Source organism: Rousettus aegyptiacus, unplaced genomic scaffold (assembly GCF_014176215.1).
Source record: "Rousettus aegyptiacus isolate mRouAeg1 unplaced genomic scaffold, mRouAeg1.p scaffold_m13_p_11, whole genome shotgun sequence".
Lineage (NCBI taxonomy): Eukaryota > Metazoa > Chordata > Mammalia > Chiroptera > Pteropodidae > Rousettus > Rousettus aegyptiacus.
This window is the reverse complement of record NW_023416286.1, coordinates 47,670,712-47,687,127: the sequence shown is the minus strand read 5'-3', so window position 1 is coordinate 47,687,127 and position 16,416 is coordinate 47,670,712. Positions and strand designations below refer to the sequence as shown.

General features: G+C 52.0%; 1 protein-coding gene across 9 annotated transcripts in view; it reads left to right on the top strand.

Moving 5' to 3' along the window:
* The window catches only part of MCF2L (MCF.2 cell line derived transforming sequence like), a 155,810-nt gene that overhangs the window by 134,431 nt on the left and 4,963 nt on the right, over nucleotides 1-16,416 (top strand). For 4 of the 9 annotated variants that reach the window (XM_036228797.1, XM_016151914.2, XM_016151915.2 and 1 more), the window contains 14 exons: nucleotides 273-432; nucleotides 1,402-1,475; nucleotides 1,774-1,850; nucleotides 3,445-3,511; nucleotides 4,321-4,436; nucleotides 5,815-5,884; nucleotides 7,236-7,328; nucleotides 7,428-7,520; nucleotides 8,521-8,646; nucleotides 9,756-9,977; nucleotides 10,191-10,283; nucleotides 11,481-11,559; nucleotides 11,728-11,794; nucleotides 12,622-12,740. In XM_036228797.1, coding sequence (XP_036084690.1) covers nucleotides 273-432; nucleotides 1,402-1,475; nucleotides 1,774-1,850; nucleotides 3,445-3,511; nucleotides 4,321-4,436; nucleotides 5,815-5,884; nucleotides 7,236-7,328; nucleotides 7,428-7,520; nucleotides 8,521-8,646; nucleotides 9,756-9,977; nucleotides 10,191-10,283; nucleotides 11,481-11,559; nucleotides 11,728-11,794; nucleotides 12,622-12,740 — 1,456 coding nt within the window. Of the gene's footprint in view, nucleotides 1-272; nucleotides 433-1,401; nucleotides 1,476-1,773; nucleotides 1,851-3,444; nucleotides 3,512-4,320; nucleotides 4,437-5,814; nucleotides 5,885-7,235; nucleotides 7,329-7,427; nucleotides 7,521-8,520; nucleotides 8,647-9,755; nucleotides 9,978-10,190; nucleotides 10,284-11,480; nucleotides 11,560-11,727; nucleotides 11,795-12,621; nucleotides 12,741-13,005; nucleotides 13,099-14,202; nucleotides 14,278-16,416 lie in introns of all 9 variants that reach the window. The other 5 variants (XM_016151913.2, XM_016151912.2, XM_016151916.2 and 2 more) reach the window with 2 other exon arrangements.

The following is a 16,416-nucleotide window of genomic DNA, read 5'->3' as shown; positions in this document are numbered from 1 at the left end:
TTTAGATGCATGGAGAGGGCTGCATGTCCCCCCTTCCAGCTGACTTTCCTCTAGGCTTAGCATCCCTCATTCCGCAGTGGGATTCCCACCCCTCCTCACCCACAGCGAGCAGAGCCAGTGCAGGATTGCTGCACTGGTGATGGGCGCTGTATCACGAGCATTGAATACGAAGGTCGTGCTGAGTCCGGGCCCACAGATGGTGGTTCTGTTTTGTGGACGCCGACACTTGTAAGGGGTCTTGCTCACTAGTCCGTCATACCCTGTCACTCCAGAAACACGTGCAGAAGGTCTTCCAGAAACAAGAGAGCATGGAAGAGATGTTTCACCGGAGACAGGCGAGCCTGAAGAAGCTGGCAGCCAGGCAGACGAGGCCGGTGCAGCCAGTGGCCCCCCGGCCAGAGGCGCTCACGAAATCACCCTGCCCCTCCCCAGGTATGTTCCGGCGTGCCTCGCTCCTTCAGGGGACACCCTCCTTACTTTCCACGGTGAGCCCTAGTCCCAAGGCCATCACCTGTTTTATGAATCAAGTTTTATCGACACTCAGCCCTTAATTCGTCTACACTCTTCTGTGCTGCTTCCGTGCTGAGCACAGCAGAGCTGAGTGGTTGTGGTGAAGAGCGTGTGGTCCTCAGACCTGGAATAACTGTCGAGGGACTTTCCTGGGCCTGTTACCCCCGACTCCAGTCTCTCGCCTACCCATCATCCGTGCTGTTGCCAAAATACTGTCCCTCACCCGCGGCTCCAAACTCAGCCCTACAGCCTCTCGACGCTGTGTTCGGTGCCTCAGCTGCCCGCCGGGCACGGCAGTCCTTTAGCCGCGGTCCCTCATAGCATCTCCCCCAGTGAAGTCCTCTAAGGCCGAGCGGGACACTGCACCATTTCCTGGAGACTCCTTCCCATTCCTCCCTGTCCCCAAACACGCTCTTCCCCAGCTGCGGAACAGATCCGGAGGGTTTCTTCAGGGCTTTGTCAAATGCCAGCCCCCTGAGAGCCACTCCAGCCCCCAGTGTTTGGAGTTTGAGGAGACATTATTCTCTGGCCTACTTGGAGGCCTCCTGGACCTCAGGCATCCTGGGTGCCTAGTTCTTGCCTTGGTTGCCTCCCTCGCCACCTCCCTCCGACCCGTTCTCCCCCGCCCCTGTGGCTGGGAGCTGGGAGCCCTTCTGTGGATATGTACTGATTCCAGTGGGACCAGCCCCACATGGCTCACTTTTACCTTCCCACCTCGTCCCCTAACCCGTTTTCTTTCCTCTTTATCTTTGCTGTGCTTTCCTCACCCTTCTCTGGGCTGTTTGCTTTTTCCCTCTGAAAGAAAAAAAAATACTCCAGACGCATGTTTTTTTCCCTCTCCAGGCAGTAAGATGCCTGGTCACACCCACCATTCTCTTCTTTCCAAACCAGGCATCCGGAGGGGTTCTGAGAACAACAGTTCTGAGGGCAATGCACTCCGGAGAGGGCCCTACAGGAGGGCCAAGGTGAGCCCGCTGCCCCTGGCTTGGACCCTGCACCGCCTCCAGCCCCACACCCACTGTGTCCTGGTCACCTCACCCTCCTTGGCTGGCACCAGCCCGGTCCTCCCCAGCAACCTCTCCCACGTGCCGGCCAGCCAGCCATGTCCATCCTTCCCTCCTCACCCTGTGGGACCTCGGGTTTTAGATCCGTTCCCAGCTGGGAAATGAGTTTGGACTCCAAAGCCTCAAAGTCAGGAGGACATTAGGCTGTGCCTTCTCTTTTTTTGAAATCTCAATGCACTGCGTGCTCCTCTCTCCCCAGAGTGAAATGACTGAGAACCGGCAGGGCCGGAGCAGCTCCACAGGGGACGAGGAGGAGAGCCTGGCCATCTTGCGGAGGTGAGTGGGCTGCCCTTCGAGGCACCACTGAGTGGCTCTGGTCCAGATACAAGGGCAGCCTACCCAGATCTTAGCCTTCAGCCAAGACAGTCTGAATATAAGTAAGCCAGAGTTGGTGAAAAAATGCCGGCCTCTACCCCAGAGTCCCAAAGGGCGAGCAAAGCTGGCATCATGAGGTCCACACACATGGAGACATGGATTGCACACACATGTCTGTTTGGCATATCCACATCTGAAACAAAGAGAAATTCACGTTGTCCTTAGAAGAGCCATATTGGCTCCTGGGTCCTCAGGCAGGAGGAGTTCGGCATTATGAAAAGACTTGTGTTCTCCCTTCTCCAAGTCCAGATTAGAAGACAAGCGTGATTCAGCCCACCTTGGCCCTCAGATCACGTGTGCAGGGTCAGCCACATAACCGCCCCTGGCCCAGCCTTTTGCCTCCTCCATGAACTTGGTCCCTCCCACCGCCCAGGAGACTTTGCGGGCCCTCCTGGCCCCACGTGCTGGATGCCACTCCTCTCTCTCCATCTGTCCCCTCCTGCTCCTCTCTCACGCCCACACCCCAGCTGAGGCTCTTCCCCCCACACACTTAGACTGTTTGCATGGCACGTGCCGCCGGTGTCCTGCATGGCCCGCCCTGGGATTGCGTCTGTCTGCACACACAAGTGCTGACGAAGTTTGAACTCTATGTTTGACTGGCAAAGCACTTCCAGCGTCTCCCCAGGGTTAGCCATCACTTTCTCCATAGAACCCTACCTTCCAGAAGAGCTGGTCCATTTACCTTTCCGTAAAGGTAGCATGTACCTTGTCATCTTCCTGCATCTGCATGCTCTGAGATCAGTACTCAGAATGGCCCCCCATGCTACCCAGCCCTCGGCATCCAGCTCAATCCCCCACCTGGGATATTCTCTCCTCTGTGTTCACACTCTGCTCCCAGACAAGAGTGCTCTCACATCCAGCTTGTGGTAGCGAGAGGAAGGTGAGGCCCCTGCCTACCCCCCCACCCCCACCCCATTTGGGAGCTCTGACTCTTTGAACTGCAGCCTGAGATCTTATTAATTGCTCACGAGTGTTTTAGAACTGACCTGCTCAATGCTCCCAACCCAGGAACAACCCCTGGGCTCCAGTTCCTGTGTATTAAAATGGGAAGCATGGTTGTAGGCAGTTAAAAGGTGGTCCTCATCCCTAAAAGGAGACCTGGGTAGCTGGTTTGCAAGCCCGCACCCCTTCTGGGACTCCATCACAGGCACATAGTAGTTCCACACATCATCACTGAACCCCACTATGTGCAAAAGGTGGTGGCAGGCACAGGAGCAGCTAAAATGATGCCTCAAAGAAGGGCGCAGACTGTCCCCAGGAAGGGAGACGGTGTTCCTTTGGAGGGGCTGTTCCTGAGAGTAAGAGGAGTAGCAGCTGGTGAAGGAGATGGGACGCCATCTGCGGGGTAGGGAGACTTCGAGCTGTGACCTGGAAGAGAGGGAGGCTTGAGGCATGCTTCTGGAATCAAGGCTCATTTTGAGCAGGTGGCCCCAAAGCTGGGAAGTGGGTTAAGGAACCTGTTCCTAGATAATAAGTCCGTGTGACCCATTCACAGGCACGTGATGAACGAGCTCCTTGACACGGAACGGGTCTACGTGGAGGAGCTGCTCTGTGTCCTGGAGGTGAGCCTGTACTTGGAGGACAGCCAGGGGCACGCTGTGGGCTGGACTCCCCATCCCCCGCCTGCAGTGGTCTATGTCCACCAAAAAACATGTGAAGGAAGGTTTATGGCAGCTTTACTCATAACAGAAAACAACTCAAGTGTCTGTCAGCATGACAAGGAATGAACAGATTTAGATGGATTTGCACAGGGACAATATTTATAGCAAGAAAAGGAGCCGCTGCTTCACAGAACTGTGCATGACACTCAGAAGCATAAGGACAAGCAGGAGAGGTCAGATCAGAGTGCATTCAGTTCCTGAGTAGGAAGTCCAGGACAAGCAGAGCAGGTCTGGGGTACAGAGGTCAAAGCAGGGGCCGCCTGGGTTGGGGGTTGTTTCCTGGGAGGGCAGAGGGACTTTTGGGTGCTGGAATATTGTACATCTTGTTCTGGGTGGTAGTTACAAGAGTGTAGACATATAAATAATTCATCAAGGTGTGCACAGAAGATTTGTTCCCTTCATAAAAGTTATACCTGAATTTTGAAAAGGCTAAAAAGGAGAAGGATGGGAACCACCCCCCCCGGCCCCCAAAAAATTGGTGCTCTTCGTAATTCAATTATATTTTGTTGTACTTGTCCAGAAGGTCATCTTAGAAATGGTCAGTGACTAAATGCAAGGTGAATTCACTTTCTTAAACTTGAGACAGCATCACCCGCCCCACAAGGCAGCCATGCAGACACTGGGCTGGTACCGGGGTGCTGGGCTGCTGTTAAAACAGCCCGGAGGTCTGTCCGCAGCCGTTCAAGATCCCCCTCTTTCTTCTTCCACAGGGCTACGCTGCCGAGATGGATAATCCTTTAATGGCGCATCTCATCTCAACGGGCCTTCAAAACAAGAAGGATGTTTTATTTGGAAACATGGAAGAAATTTACCACTTCCATAACAGGTGGAACTCTGATCTCCTTCAGTGATGTCTCACCTCTAAGCAGGTCCTGCAGGGAGCTGAAACCAAAATGGCCCCTGGGCCACACTTTGTGGGTGGAGAATATCTCCTCCTCCCTCTCTCAAGGAAGGATAAGCTCACAGAGGGCTCACCGACCAAGCAGCAGTTCGGTGGGATATGCCCAGGGCAAGTGCTCTCAACAGAGAGTGGGGGAGAGTTACTACAGACAGGCAGCCTGTGGACAGTGGGTCAGCATGACCATCGAGGACAGCCTGCCCCTCCTGCTTCTCCCTGTCCTTCAGGACCAGCAGAAGCCAGTCTTCACCCCGCCCCCCAAGTGTGCACATTTGGCACTTCGAGGAAGGCACCAAAAGCACCAAAGTCACACCACTTAGCAAGGCTAGTTTCGTTCCCAAGCCCATTCTTGAAAAAGGTGGCAAATCAGAAGTTCCTTTCTTGCCTGTTCTCTCCTGTGAGAGTGATTTGCAGCCAGCTGATGCCTCAGTCCTTCCAGGGCTGCTTACCCTCGGCTCCTCCTCACAATTTTCAGGAGCTTGTGGGAAAGGAGATGAGTGGGCAGATGTAAAGATGAAGGGAGGCAAGAAGAGGATGGCAGTGCCTGTGTGTCCTTAAAAAAAGGCCAGCTGTGGGCTGACCCCTCCTAGTGCTGCCCGGGGCCAGGGGGCTCAGCCACATGGCACTCGGGCCCACCTTCCTCTGAACCCTGCAGCTGAACCCCACACAGGAGCCCTTCTTTGGGAATTAAAATGAGTTGGTGAACTGATCCCTTAGCATCCTGGCGGCTCTGGCCAGTTCTTGGGTACCGGGCCCCTGGCTGCAACGCTAGTATAGTGAGTTGATCCCAGGGAGCTTCCCTTCCCGTTGGGATTTACCCGCATGGACCAATGCAAATCATGAACATAGGAAAACTCTGGTACATGGCTCAGGGACAGTGCTGCGTGGGGGAGGTCCTGGGAGCAGAACCAAGATCCCTGTTACATCTGCAGAGAACAGACAGAGCAGAAGAGTTGGAGGCTAAGCTTCTGACTGTCTGCCCATAGCCTCTTTGTGCCATGTCTATGCTGATAACAATGGAGCTGTCCTAACTTCTGTGTGAATGCCAGTACCAGAAACATACAGGGGTCCATGGGGGCCACACCTGCTTAAACCTGAGAGTTTGGTGCATTCAGGACCCTGGAAGTGACAGGCATGGACTGAAGGTTCCCGAAATCGGACTATGAATTTTTACACTCAAAATCTCCTAAACTGTCCAGAGTTAGGAATAAAAGTCATCTGGAAAATAACAGTTATTAATTTGTTACAGATGCCATCTTATTCAGATTGTTTATCATATGATCTAATGCAAACTTTCTTTGTCTAGAATATTCCTGAGGGAGCTAGAAAACTACATAGACTGCCCAGAGCTGGTTGGAAGGTGTTTTCTAGAAAGGGTATGTGTTTTGTTTTTTTTTAAATATATATACTTTCCCATGCCTTACTTCCTGAAATTACTGGTACTTGAAATAATAATAACTTTAAATTTTAATACATCTAACCAACTGAAATTAGAAAGTACCAATGTTTCCAGTTTGGCTGAGATCACATAACACTTTTTGGTAGGGCTGAAAGAATATTATTTTTTCAAAGCCCAATAACTAGTTAGAAAAAGAAAAAAAGCTAAAAACAAGCTTTGAGATATGCCGAAATTATAAAGCATCTAAGTTTTAATAGTAAATGTTAGATGAAGCTGAACCTCTTTGATGCTGTTGTTTAGTCTTGTCCTGGTTAAGACTCCCTCACCCACGAGCTGACGTTGGACAAGTCATCCGTGTTCTGAGCCTTATTTTTCCCCTCTTTCAAATAGTAGATGTTTGCCTCCTTCCAGGGCTAGACAATCAGCTAAGAGGTGTATGGGGGAGGGAGGGGGGTGCAGGGCTGGGGGGCAGGCGCTGAAGAGAAGCTTTGGGAGCAGGAAAGGGCTGCCAGATGCAGGAGGCCACTGTGTTCCCTGCAAGATCCCAGGTGATCCTCATGGTGACCTCCATAAACTGCTAGGTTAGCAATATGGAAAATGCAGCTTACTAACAGCAGTAAAATTAAGTCTATTTACAAAATAAGCTAGAGGTCGAGACTGTTATAATAAATTAGTATGAAGAGGCAGAAGGGAGGAAAAAGAAGAGCAGCGTTGTTTTGACTCAGCTTGGCTGTCAGTAGTGCTTCCTGTCGATGGTGCTATCTGAGAATTGGGGTGGGGCAATCATGCTGTAAGTCAGCGGTTCTCAAAGTGGGTCCCCTAGCCAGCAGCATCAGAATCTCCTGGGAACTTGTTATAAATGCAGGTTCTCAGGTCTTACCCCAGACCTGCTAAATCAGGACCTTGGCGGGGGGCAGCAGTCTGTTTTAACGAGCCTGCAGGCAATTCTCATGTGCATGCAAGTTTGAGTACCACTGTATAGCCCAAGCTCTAGAGATTCTTTCTTTAGAAAAGTCTGTGTGGGCCCTGTGTTTATTTTTAGTCTGTTATTCCTATGGCAAAGCCAGCTTTATTGAGCTTATCTGTATAAAAGAGGTATCAGAATTAATGCAGCCCTGAGACATGGTGGAGGGGGTGAACTGGGATTCAGGAAGAGGTCAAACCCACCTCAGAGGGGTCAGGGGTCATAAGGGGGAAGGTGTCGTTTGTCCTTGCACAGCAGGGCCTGCCTGGAGAGGTGTGACTTGGGAGTAGAGTCAGCCCTCCGTGCACTGAAATGGACGTAGCCTCAGAGGCGCATTGTGACATGGTCTCTGTCCCTGGTCCAGATGGAAGAGTTCCAGATCTATGAGAAGTATTGCCAGAACAAGCCCCGCTCCGAGAGCCTGTGGAGACAGTGCTCTGACTGTCCGTTTTTCCAGGTACGTTTTGGGACCTTTAGAGTATAATCTCTTCTACTAGTTGACTCTCAAGCAAAGAATAATGAAAACTGTCTAAACCAGAGGTTTTGGTGGTTGTAGGAATGCCAGAAGAAACTGGACCACAAGCTGAGTCTGGACTCCTACCTGCTGAAGCCAGTCCAGAGGATCACCAAGTACCAGCTGCTGCTCAAGGTGAGACGCCAGGCAGCCATGCCTGGCTGGGCGTCCCCGAGGCCCTGCTCCCACCCGGTCACCCTGCGGCCACCCTCACTGTTGCCGGCTCTTCCTAGCTAGGCGCCCACCCAGTCGTGGCTACCCCAGCTGTCCCTTATCACTGCGGTCGCTGAGCCGCCTCCCTCCCATTTCTGCAAGGGCCTAGCTCTTCACGCACTTTTGTGGAGGGCCTACTGTGTGCTGGCCATTGTTGGGGTAGGGACAGAGACACTGAGGTCAACAGATGGGCAAACCCCACCCCACAGAGCACGCACTCGAAGGGTCCCCCACCCACAATGGTCGGTGTTCCCACACCGGTCTTCCCTCACCTGTGTCCATCACCTCTGTGGGCCCAGCAGAGACAGCCCTGCAGGCCAGAGTGGGGAAATGCATTGATGTGAAGAGGGTGTCTGTAACAATCAGATGTTTGTTCTGGGTGTCATATTTGAAAGGAAGGAGTAACCAGTTGAGACATGAGGCTGGGAACTCAGTCTGAGTTTGCCGAGGTCAGAGCTACACGAGGGCACTGGCCGTGTGTGTGTGTGTGTGTGTGTGTGTGTGTGTGTGTGTGTGTTGGGGTGGGGTGGGGGGGCTTCTTCAGGGTCCTGCACTTGCCAAGCTGAGTGTCTGGTTCAGGGGATGCCCCAGGTTTCAGCATCCTTCTGGGCTGTCGTGAGGTGGGGTATGGAGGCTTCATGGAGGTGGGAGGGCAGCTTTCTGAGTTGCTCGGAGGCCAGTGACCCCTGGGAAGGCATCACACTCCAGGAGGGTGTGTGTCCATGTGCATGTGTGGTCCTGTCCCTGCTGGTGACGACTGAACAGGAAACCACACTGTGCGTCCTAAAGGTCCGTGTTCAGGGCCACACAAGGCCTGCACTTCTGAGACAGAGCACTCAATTCCCGCAGCTTTCAAGAGAGTGGTGGAAGCCCATGTTCAGATGGGTGTGTGAACACAATCTTGTTCTCTCTCCGCCCCCAGGAGATGTTGAAGTACAGCAAGAGCTGCGAGGGGGCCGAGGACCTGCAGGAGGCATTGAGCTCCATCCTGGGCATCCTCAAGGCGGTGAACGACTCCATGCACCTCATCGCCATCACAGGCTATGACGTAAGGACCACAGAGGGCGCATTCAGCTTTGTCCCCAGCCCCAGTACTTCAGGAACTGCCAGGAGGCCTGCGCGGTGGGAGGATCTGATGGACAGCAGGCTGAGGCCAGCCCGTCGCCAGTGCAGAACTATGCCCTTGAGCTTCGAAGTGCATGCATATCGCCTAGAACCCTTCAAACCCTGATCCGACTCGGGGGATCTGAGGCGGGCCTGCACGGGAACTCATTAACGGGTAGAGAAAACTCCCTTGGAGGTGCATCTCTGAAAACCTTTTCATTCCTGGTCCTTCCCCTCGGGAAACAGGTGTGAATCTATTTCCTCTAATGCTGCTCAAGGGCTGATGACAGGTATCAAGTGAGCTTAAAAGTCAGATTTCTCCTTTTCCCTTGTATCAGGTCAACTTATTAATTTTTTTTTTTACCTCTATAAGTAGTCCATTCTGTACTCATTCTTAGTTTCTTTTAATTAATAGACTATTTTTAGAGCTATTCTAGGTTCACAGCAAATTGAGAGGAAGGTACAGAGGTTTCCCACGTACCCCCTGCTCCCACACTCACGGCCTCTCCATTATCAACATTCAGGAAAAGGCAGAACTATGGAGACAGTAAACAGTCTCCCCACCAGAGTGAGACATTTGTCGGAATCGATGAACCAGCACTGACACAGCACCATCACCCAGAGTCCATCAGGGTCCACTCTGGTGCTATACATTCTGTGGGTTTGCATAAATGTATGACATGTGTCCACACCGTAGCATCTTACAGAGTAGTTTCACTGCCCTAAAAATCCCCTGTGCTCTGCCTGTTTGTCCCTTCCTGCCCATCCCCCTCCTCTTCCAACTCTTGGAAACCATTGATCTATTTACTGTCTCCGTATTTGGAGTATTTGGAAGCGGGGATATAGCCTTCCTGGACAGGCTGCTTTCACTCAGCAATTGGAAACCATTGATCTATTTACTGTCTCCGTATTTGGAGTATTTGGAAGCGGGGATATAGCCTTCCTGGACAGGCTGCTTTCACTCAGCAACATGCGCATAAGCCGCACCCCCCCCCCCCACCCCGCACCACCACGTTCATTCTGGTAAATGCTGCTCCTGTCATTATATTTTAGGGGAACCTCAGCGACTTGGGGAGGCTGCTGATGCAGGGCTCTTTCAGTGTCTGGACAGACCACAAGAAGGGCCACACCAAAGTGAAGGACCTGGCCAGGTTCAAGCCCATGCAGCGACATCTGTTCCTACACGAGAAGGCCGTGCTCTTCTGCAAGAAAAGGGAGGAGAATGGGGAAGGGTATGAGAAGGCCCCGTCCTACAGCTACAAGCACTCCTTAAATGTGAGTCAGGCCTGTTTCCAGCAGCTGCAAACCTTCCTGGCACTGGCCCCAAAGAGAAGGATCAGGGACCTGTTCCAGGTTGTAATTGAGGCTTGCTCGCGACATCCACCTTCTGGCACAGGCCTGTTACCTTTGGATGTGGGAGTCTGGGATCTCCGGTGTCCTTAGTCCCCACCCCCAACTAACGCCTGTCTCCCTGTTTTGTGCTGACAGATGACAGCCGTCGGCATAACGGAGAATGTGAAAGGCGATGCGAAGAAGTTTGAGATCTGGTACAATGCCAGGGAGGAAGTTTACATCATACAGGTTGGGCCCCGATCTCTTTCTGGCCAGGCGTTAAGGACTCCTCGAGTCTCTTTAGGATTGCCAAGGAAAGGCTTCTAGTGAGAGCTGGTGTCTAGAATATTCCACAATGTTTTATCACCCAGAGGCCAGGAGTACCGCTATTCATTTGAGGATGCTGCCCTGGGCTGTCTTTAACCTGAGCTGAACCTGGGACAAAGTACAAGGAAACACTGCAAGCTAGGGGTGCTAGGAGTGTCCTTCCAGGAAAACAGGACCCGGCTCCCGCGGCCCTGGCTCCTGTGCAGCTGGAGCATAGCTAGCTTGTGCCTTATTTACACACGTGATGGGAAGTGTGTTCTGAGCCCTCACCCATCTTCACCTCAATAGTGAGGACAGGAAGTTGGTGGGGCTGTTAAGTGCATTTGTGAGCCCCCAGGTGCAAGACTCCAGGTGTCCTATGAAGAGGACCGCCATAATAGGGATGTCCCTTTCTTGGTTGCCTTCAAAATTCTGACCCACTTGATGGTTTGGGCCCAGGGCTATGTGGCCACCCTGTAGCACACTATACTTAGTTGTCTACAACTCACAACACCCACGCCAGCACAGCCAGACCCAAGAACTGCATGGAGCTAAGGCGAGGATGTGGGCCAGTGCTCTGGCTTTCCACAGGCCCAGCATCTTCAGAGCTCAGCTGCCCCCCTGGCCCTGCCCCTCAGGCCCCACACACTGTATTGAGGCAGGAAAGAGCCCTGGCCATGGTTCATGCTGCTCATCATCTCCTTCGCCCTGAGAGTTAGAGTCTACTTGTGAGATTTCAGACTCCCGCTATCCTTATCACCTAAAAGGATATCACCTAAAAGGGCCACTGCACAGAGAAACTTACTAGCAAGGAGCACTTTATGCCACAGGATTTCCCCACTGAGTCAGCCATCACCGGTTCTGCAGAGGGTTTGGCCTGGGGGCCAGTCCACTGGCTGGTGTTGCAGCGCCCTGGGCCCTGTCTGATCATGCCCTTGCCCGCGGGGGAAGTGCCGAAGCAAGGGGACGTGCCGCCATGAACTCCCTTCTCCTTCCTCACGTGCAGTGCTCTCATTATTGATGTCTAAGATTGTCCTCAGAAGTTTCAATAGTAGAATACCCACATGTGTATAAAATAACAAATCACGTGTCTTTAGGCAACGGGAGTCCTTACCTTCTGGCATTTCTTTTGGGGGCTAGGCACCGACTCCTGAGATTAAAGCAGCGTGGGTGAATGAGATTCGGAAAGTGCTGACCAGCCAGCTGCAGGCTTGTCGAGGTAAGAATGGCTTTGGCCATTATTTTCTCTTCGCTTTTGCTCCAGGGGCATTTTTACATAATGTTCAAAGCAACCTTGAAATTCTTAGCTGAGATACAGCAGCATGTAGAAGTAAAGGTTCAAGTTCTTCAGCCAATCATGGGCGATTTGTTTGTTTCCTCCTTGCAGAAGCCAGTCAGCACAGGGCCCTGGAGCAGTCCCAGAGCTTACCTCTGCCAGCATCGTCCAACACGAGGTGAGGGACAGGTATACTTGAAGAGTCACAAGCAGGAATCTGCACATTCCACTGAGTTTAGTTGGCCCCTGTCACCTGCCTCTCCTGATCACTGGTGTTACCTTACATTCACCAAAGCCCCCTGGAGCGCTTCTCCTCTGGAACCACAGGCTGCTGGGTCCGTCCCCGCAGGTCAGCTGCCCAGGCAGAGACTGGTCCCCGACAGCTCCCTCTTTACTTTCCATCTGTGGGTTATTTCCCATGATGATCAGTGCACAATGTGCGGCTGTTCCAGATGACAGTTAATCACCAACATTTCAGTGGCAGTGGCAGCTCAGAAAGGGACCCTCAGGTGCTAGAGGCTCAGAGCCATGACTCTCCGATGCGAGGCACATTTCAGGTACCAGCCTCCATGTTGGCTTCGTTATACCCTTTCTGCCCTTTTTCTTTTGTTATTTTATTAATTCACTTCTTTTCTTTATTTTTCCTGCTGCTTAATATAAGCCACCTCCAGTCATTCATGGAAAAGAAAATGATCTAAGTAGATAATCCATAGAAAAATAATTTTAAAAGAGAAAGATCTCCTCCGCCCCCCCCCCCCCCCGCAAAAAGAAACAAACAACAAAATCACTTCCTACTTAATGGCTAAGAAGATGGTTTTTGTTCTCATTTGGTTTCATTTGGGCTTAATCTAGAAGTGCTTGGCCACTCTGCAGTGGTAAGACACTCTGCTTTAAAGACCGGATAAGAATTTGGGGGTGTCTAGATGCCTCAGATCCTTAGGCAGGGTTTTGAAAAACTAACCAGGCAACCTACTCTTTCTTTTTCAATGTGTCTGATGTCACTAGTCCCTCGAAGGGGAACACAAGAAGTATCAAAAAGTTAGAAGAAAGAAAAACTGACCCTCTAAGCCTGGAAGGATACGTGAGCCCAACGTCGTTGCCAAAGCCCACAGAGAAGGGCAAAGGTGGGTGTTCGGGCAACTGAGCCGGGTGTAGGGGGCGCATCAGGGATGCACAGCCTCCCGTCGGTGGTGCAAAGACGCATTTGTAAAGAGCTCAGGGGTTCCCACCTGCCCTGCGCAGAGCGCTGGAACCTCCCAGAGGAACCCCTCTTCCTTGTCGTCAGTATAACCACAGTCCAGCAAACCCAGTCCCAGAGACGAGCCCGGTGGGACCGGATGTGCACCCTCCCCCGATGCCCTCTGCACTGCCCCTTTCTCTCCTTCACAGATGACACAGTCACTAGCTCTACCTCAGAAAGCTCTGCACTTTCCAAGAAGCGCTTTACTCTGCAGGGCTTTGCTAACCTCAAAGGTCAGAAAGGTAAAAGGCACCCACCTAAAATCGTTTCCCGGACGGGTCCCTCGCCATGGTGGCATGTCTCTCATCCATTCGTCTAGTGATCATTTGTGAGGACAGTCTTGGGAAGGGCATCTGCCTGCTTTGCCCGGTCTAGCCACTCAAAAGCATTTTTCCACTGAATCACTCTTTTTTACTGACACTGGTGTGTCTGTTATACGTGCAGCCAAAGTTCTCTTTTCAGGAACCTTTTCTTTGAAAAGGTAGAGGTGAGCTTTTCTAAGGAAGGATTGCTCAGAAACTGGACTTGTCTTTTGCTTTTTTGGTCCAACTCCTCCCATTCCACCCTCCCCCTCTCTTGCTTTTTCCTGTCAGGTCCCTGTGGGCCTTAACCTTCCTGGCTGCGGTGACTCTCCTCGGCCAGGGGGCTGACGTACTGGCATCAGCTGCCTTCTTGGGGCCTTTGCTAGTGCACAGGGAAGATCGAGGATCTCTTGGATGGAGATCTCTAAAAGCTTGCCCACCTTTGCCTGCTCCTTGATAGTGAACTATCTGGGAAAAAAAAACATGGAGACATGAAGCAAACTCTAAAGTGAGGCATTATAGGACTTCTCGCAGGATGCAAAAAGCCAGTGTTACCTAGGGTTCTTGTCAGTGGTCCGGACACTGGGCCAGAAAATTAAAGGGTTTTTTTTTTCTTCTCCAGTTTATAAAATACTCTTAAATTGACCTTAGACTTCTAAAAAAAAAAAGAACAAACTTTGGTCTATATATTTTGCTTAGTATGGAAAGTATGCATACTATGAATACTCTTATGCAGAACTCAGAAAATGTATCCTAGAGGTGGCCCCAAAGAATGATACCAATTGCTAAAGTACACTGCACACAGGTCTCGTCTCTGATTTTCCCTGGGGCTCTCCCTTCACCTGCGGGGTCCCTCGGCCAGCTTAGGTTTGTTCCCAGGAAGCTGCTTGTTGAATCAGTGGATATCAGGACATACGATGTTTGCATCCCATCCCGGCATGAACTCAGTGTTTCTCACGGCCTCCTCAGCGCTCTGCATGCAATTCCTCACTCTCTCACTCTCTCTCTCTCCTGTCATATTTTTGCCTCTTCCTCCTTCTGCAGCTTCTCCTACCAGTCCTGACAAAAAAGCTAAGCGACACGAAGTAAAGAGCGATCCAACGCCTTTTGGTTTGCGAGGTAGAGTGGCTCAACCTTCTGGATATAGCCTGCCATCCGTCTACCCATCCGGTTAGGGACGCTGTATGTCTTGCCATCGCACATCATCTAAGATGCAGAATGAAATAGGTTTCTACTAGCCAGCTGCAAATTTATTGTTTTGTTCAAAAGCATAGTGCTCTGGCAACAGATACTGTGACGATGTTACACTTTTCTGTCGAAGCCCTCACACTGGGTCTGCCCAGTACGTACAGAACTCCCCACTGGCCACTAGCGGCTGCTGACAGCTGGCCAGAGTTTGGGATTTATTATTCAACAGCTCTGTAGGCTGCAGGGCACCTCTGTCCACTCCACTTCACCTGTTTGTCATGACCCCTCTTGGGGAAACACAGAACAAAGCACCTGTGGGATCCCATTCAACCTTGCATTTCATGAGGAGACGCCCAGTCGTACAGACAGATGGGATCAAGCTCCATGTTGGAACTCAGGTTTTCTCCTTTCTTGCCCCATCATAGTCCAGGAGTAAAGCCCCCCACCCCTCTGCCCAGGGAAACCTGAAGACTCCCCTATTCCAGGGTAAGAGTCTCAAGTTCACATAGAGGATTTCACTTTGTGAATCCTCCTCAGTTTTGCAAACAAGTGAAGGTTCCCAAGGGGCGTAGGCTGAACCAGCATCCCCCGACCCCCCCCCACACACACACCGCCAGAAACTACTCATAGGTCACCACGACCCACTCTGCCCTCAAGCAACACTCCACGTCCTGAGGACCCTGGCGACTGCCCTCTTGCTGTCTGGGCATGACAGCTCCAAGCCCAGGGGCTTGCTGACCTTCTCCCACAGCCTTCACTTGGGCTGTACTCGGCTTGCCCCAGGGGAAGAGCCATTTCGCATTTACAGTCTCCAGGGAGGGGCTATTTTTGCTCCTCACACATTTTCTACTCAAGACCCAGCAACAGCTGAGGCCTCTCCCCTGAGGTCTCTCTGTCCCGTAGGAGACTGGCATAGGGCAGCAGCAAATGTAGGCTGGAGAACAGCCCAGTGCGGCTCCAATGCTGTTTCTGCTGCTTTCTAGCCAAGTTATGTCAACTCTGCAAGCTCCTCTCTTCATCTGTAAAATAAAGATAAAGCCACCTTGCGGGGTCACAGTAGATAGATGTGTGGGAAGGCCCTGAGCACAGCACTTGGAGCTCAGCGGCCAGACCTCCTCCTCGTCTTCATGCTCATCCTCATCGATCATCTCAGTCTACAGCAGGTGGCGATGACTCGAGCCTTCCTAGCTGGCACTCCTGCCGATGCTGAAGTGCTTGCTTTCTAAAAAGCGTCATCAGCCCATTGTTTTACTCGATATCAACATCAAGGACTGTTTTACAAGGAATAGAGCTGACCATGGTTATGGTCACCTTGGCCTAATGTCCTGCAACATCCCCAACACCCTACGCAGATCACGAGTGACGCTGTCCCGATTTGTGGTGGTCATGCTGCCGAGCACTTTTGTTTTCTGGTTCCACACTTGAGGCCTCAGGCATGGTTGGGTCTCAGTATGTTCCCATCATTCTCATCACACTGTTTTAAGGCAGAGATGCTACGGGAGCCTGTCAAACAGGGTTCACCCAGAGGCTCCCGGACAGAGAAGGGAGCAGCCACAGGCCTAAACGCTGCCGTGTGTCGAGAAAACCTTCCTTCTGCAGGCGCCAGAGGGCGGACAGATTGGCGCTCCCCACGGCACAAGCACAGCCACACTGCTCTCTAAAGCAAAGGTTCACACGAGGTCTGTTGGCCAGGCAGTGCTGGCTTCTCTGCTCCTAAAACAGACTTCATCTTCCTGTCCTCACTATCCTCAAACTTCCATTCCTCTTTTGCCAGAAACCCTGCCCTATCAGTAGTGGGCGGGAAGGGAGAAGACATTTGTAGCTGGGCTGCCCAGCACTGGGCACCCCAGTGACCCCTGGCCAGTGCTCAGTCTTAGCTTCTCACACTGCACAAGTAAGATTGGGTGGTTCGTAGCTGGAAACTCACAGTCCCCAATTCCTGCGCAAACACAAGCCTGATAGCAACATGAACAGGGCCATGCTCGACACACTCCTCTCGCCACAGCGCCTGGTCCCAGGTAGGCAAAGCTCGGACGTTCTCCTGGCCCGCTGGGCCTGGCCTGCTGTGGA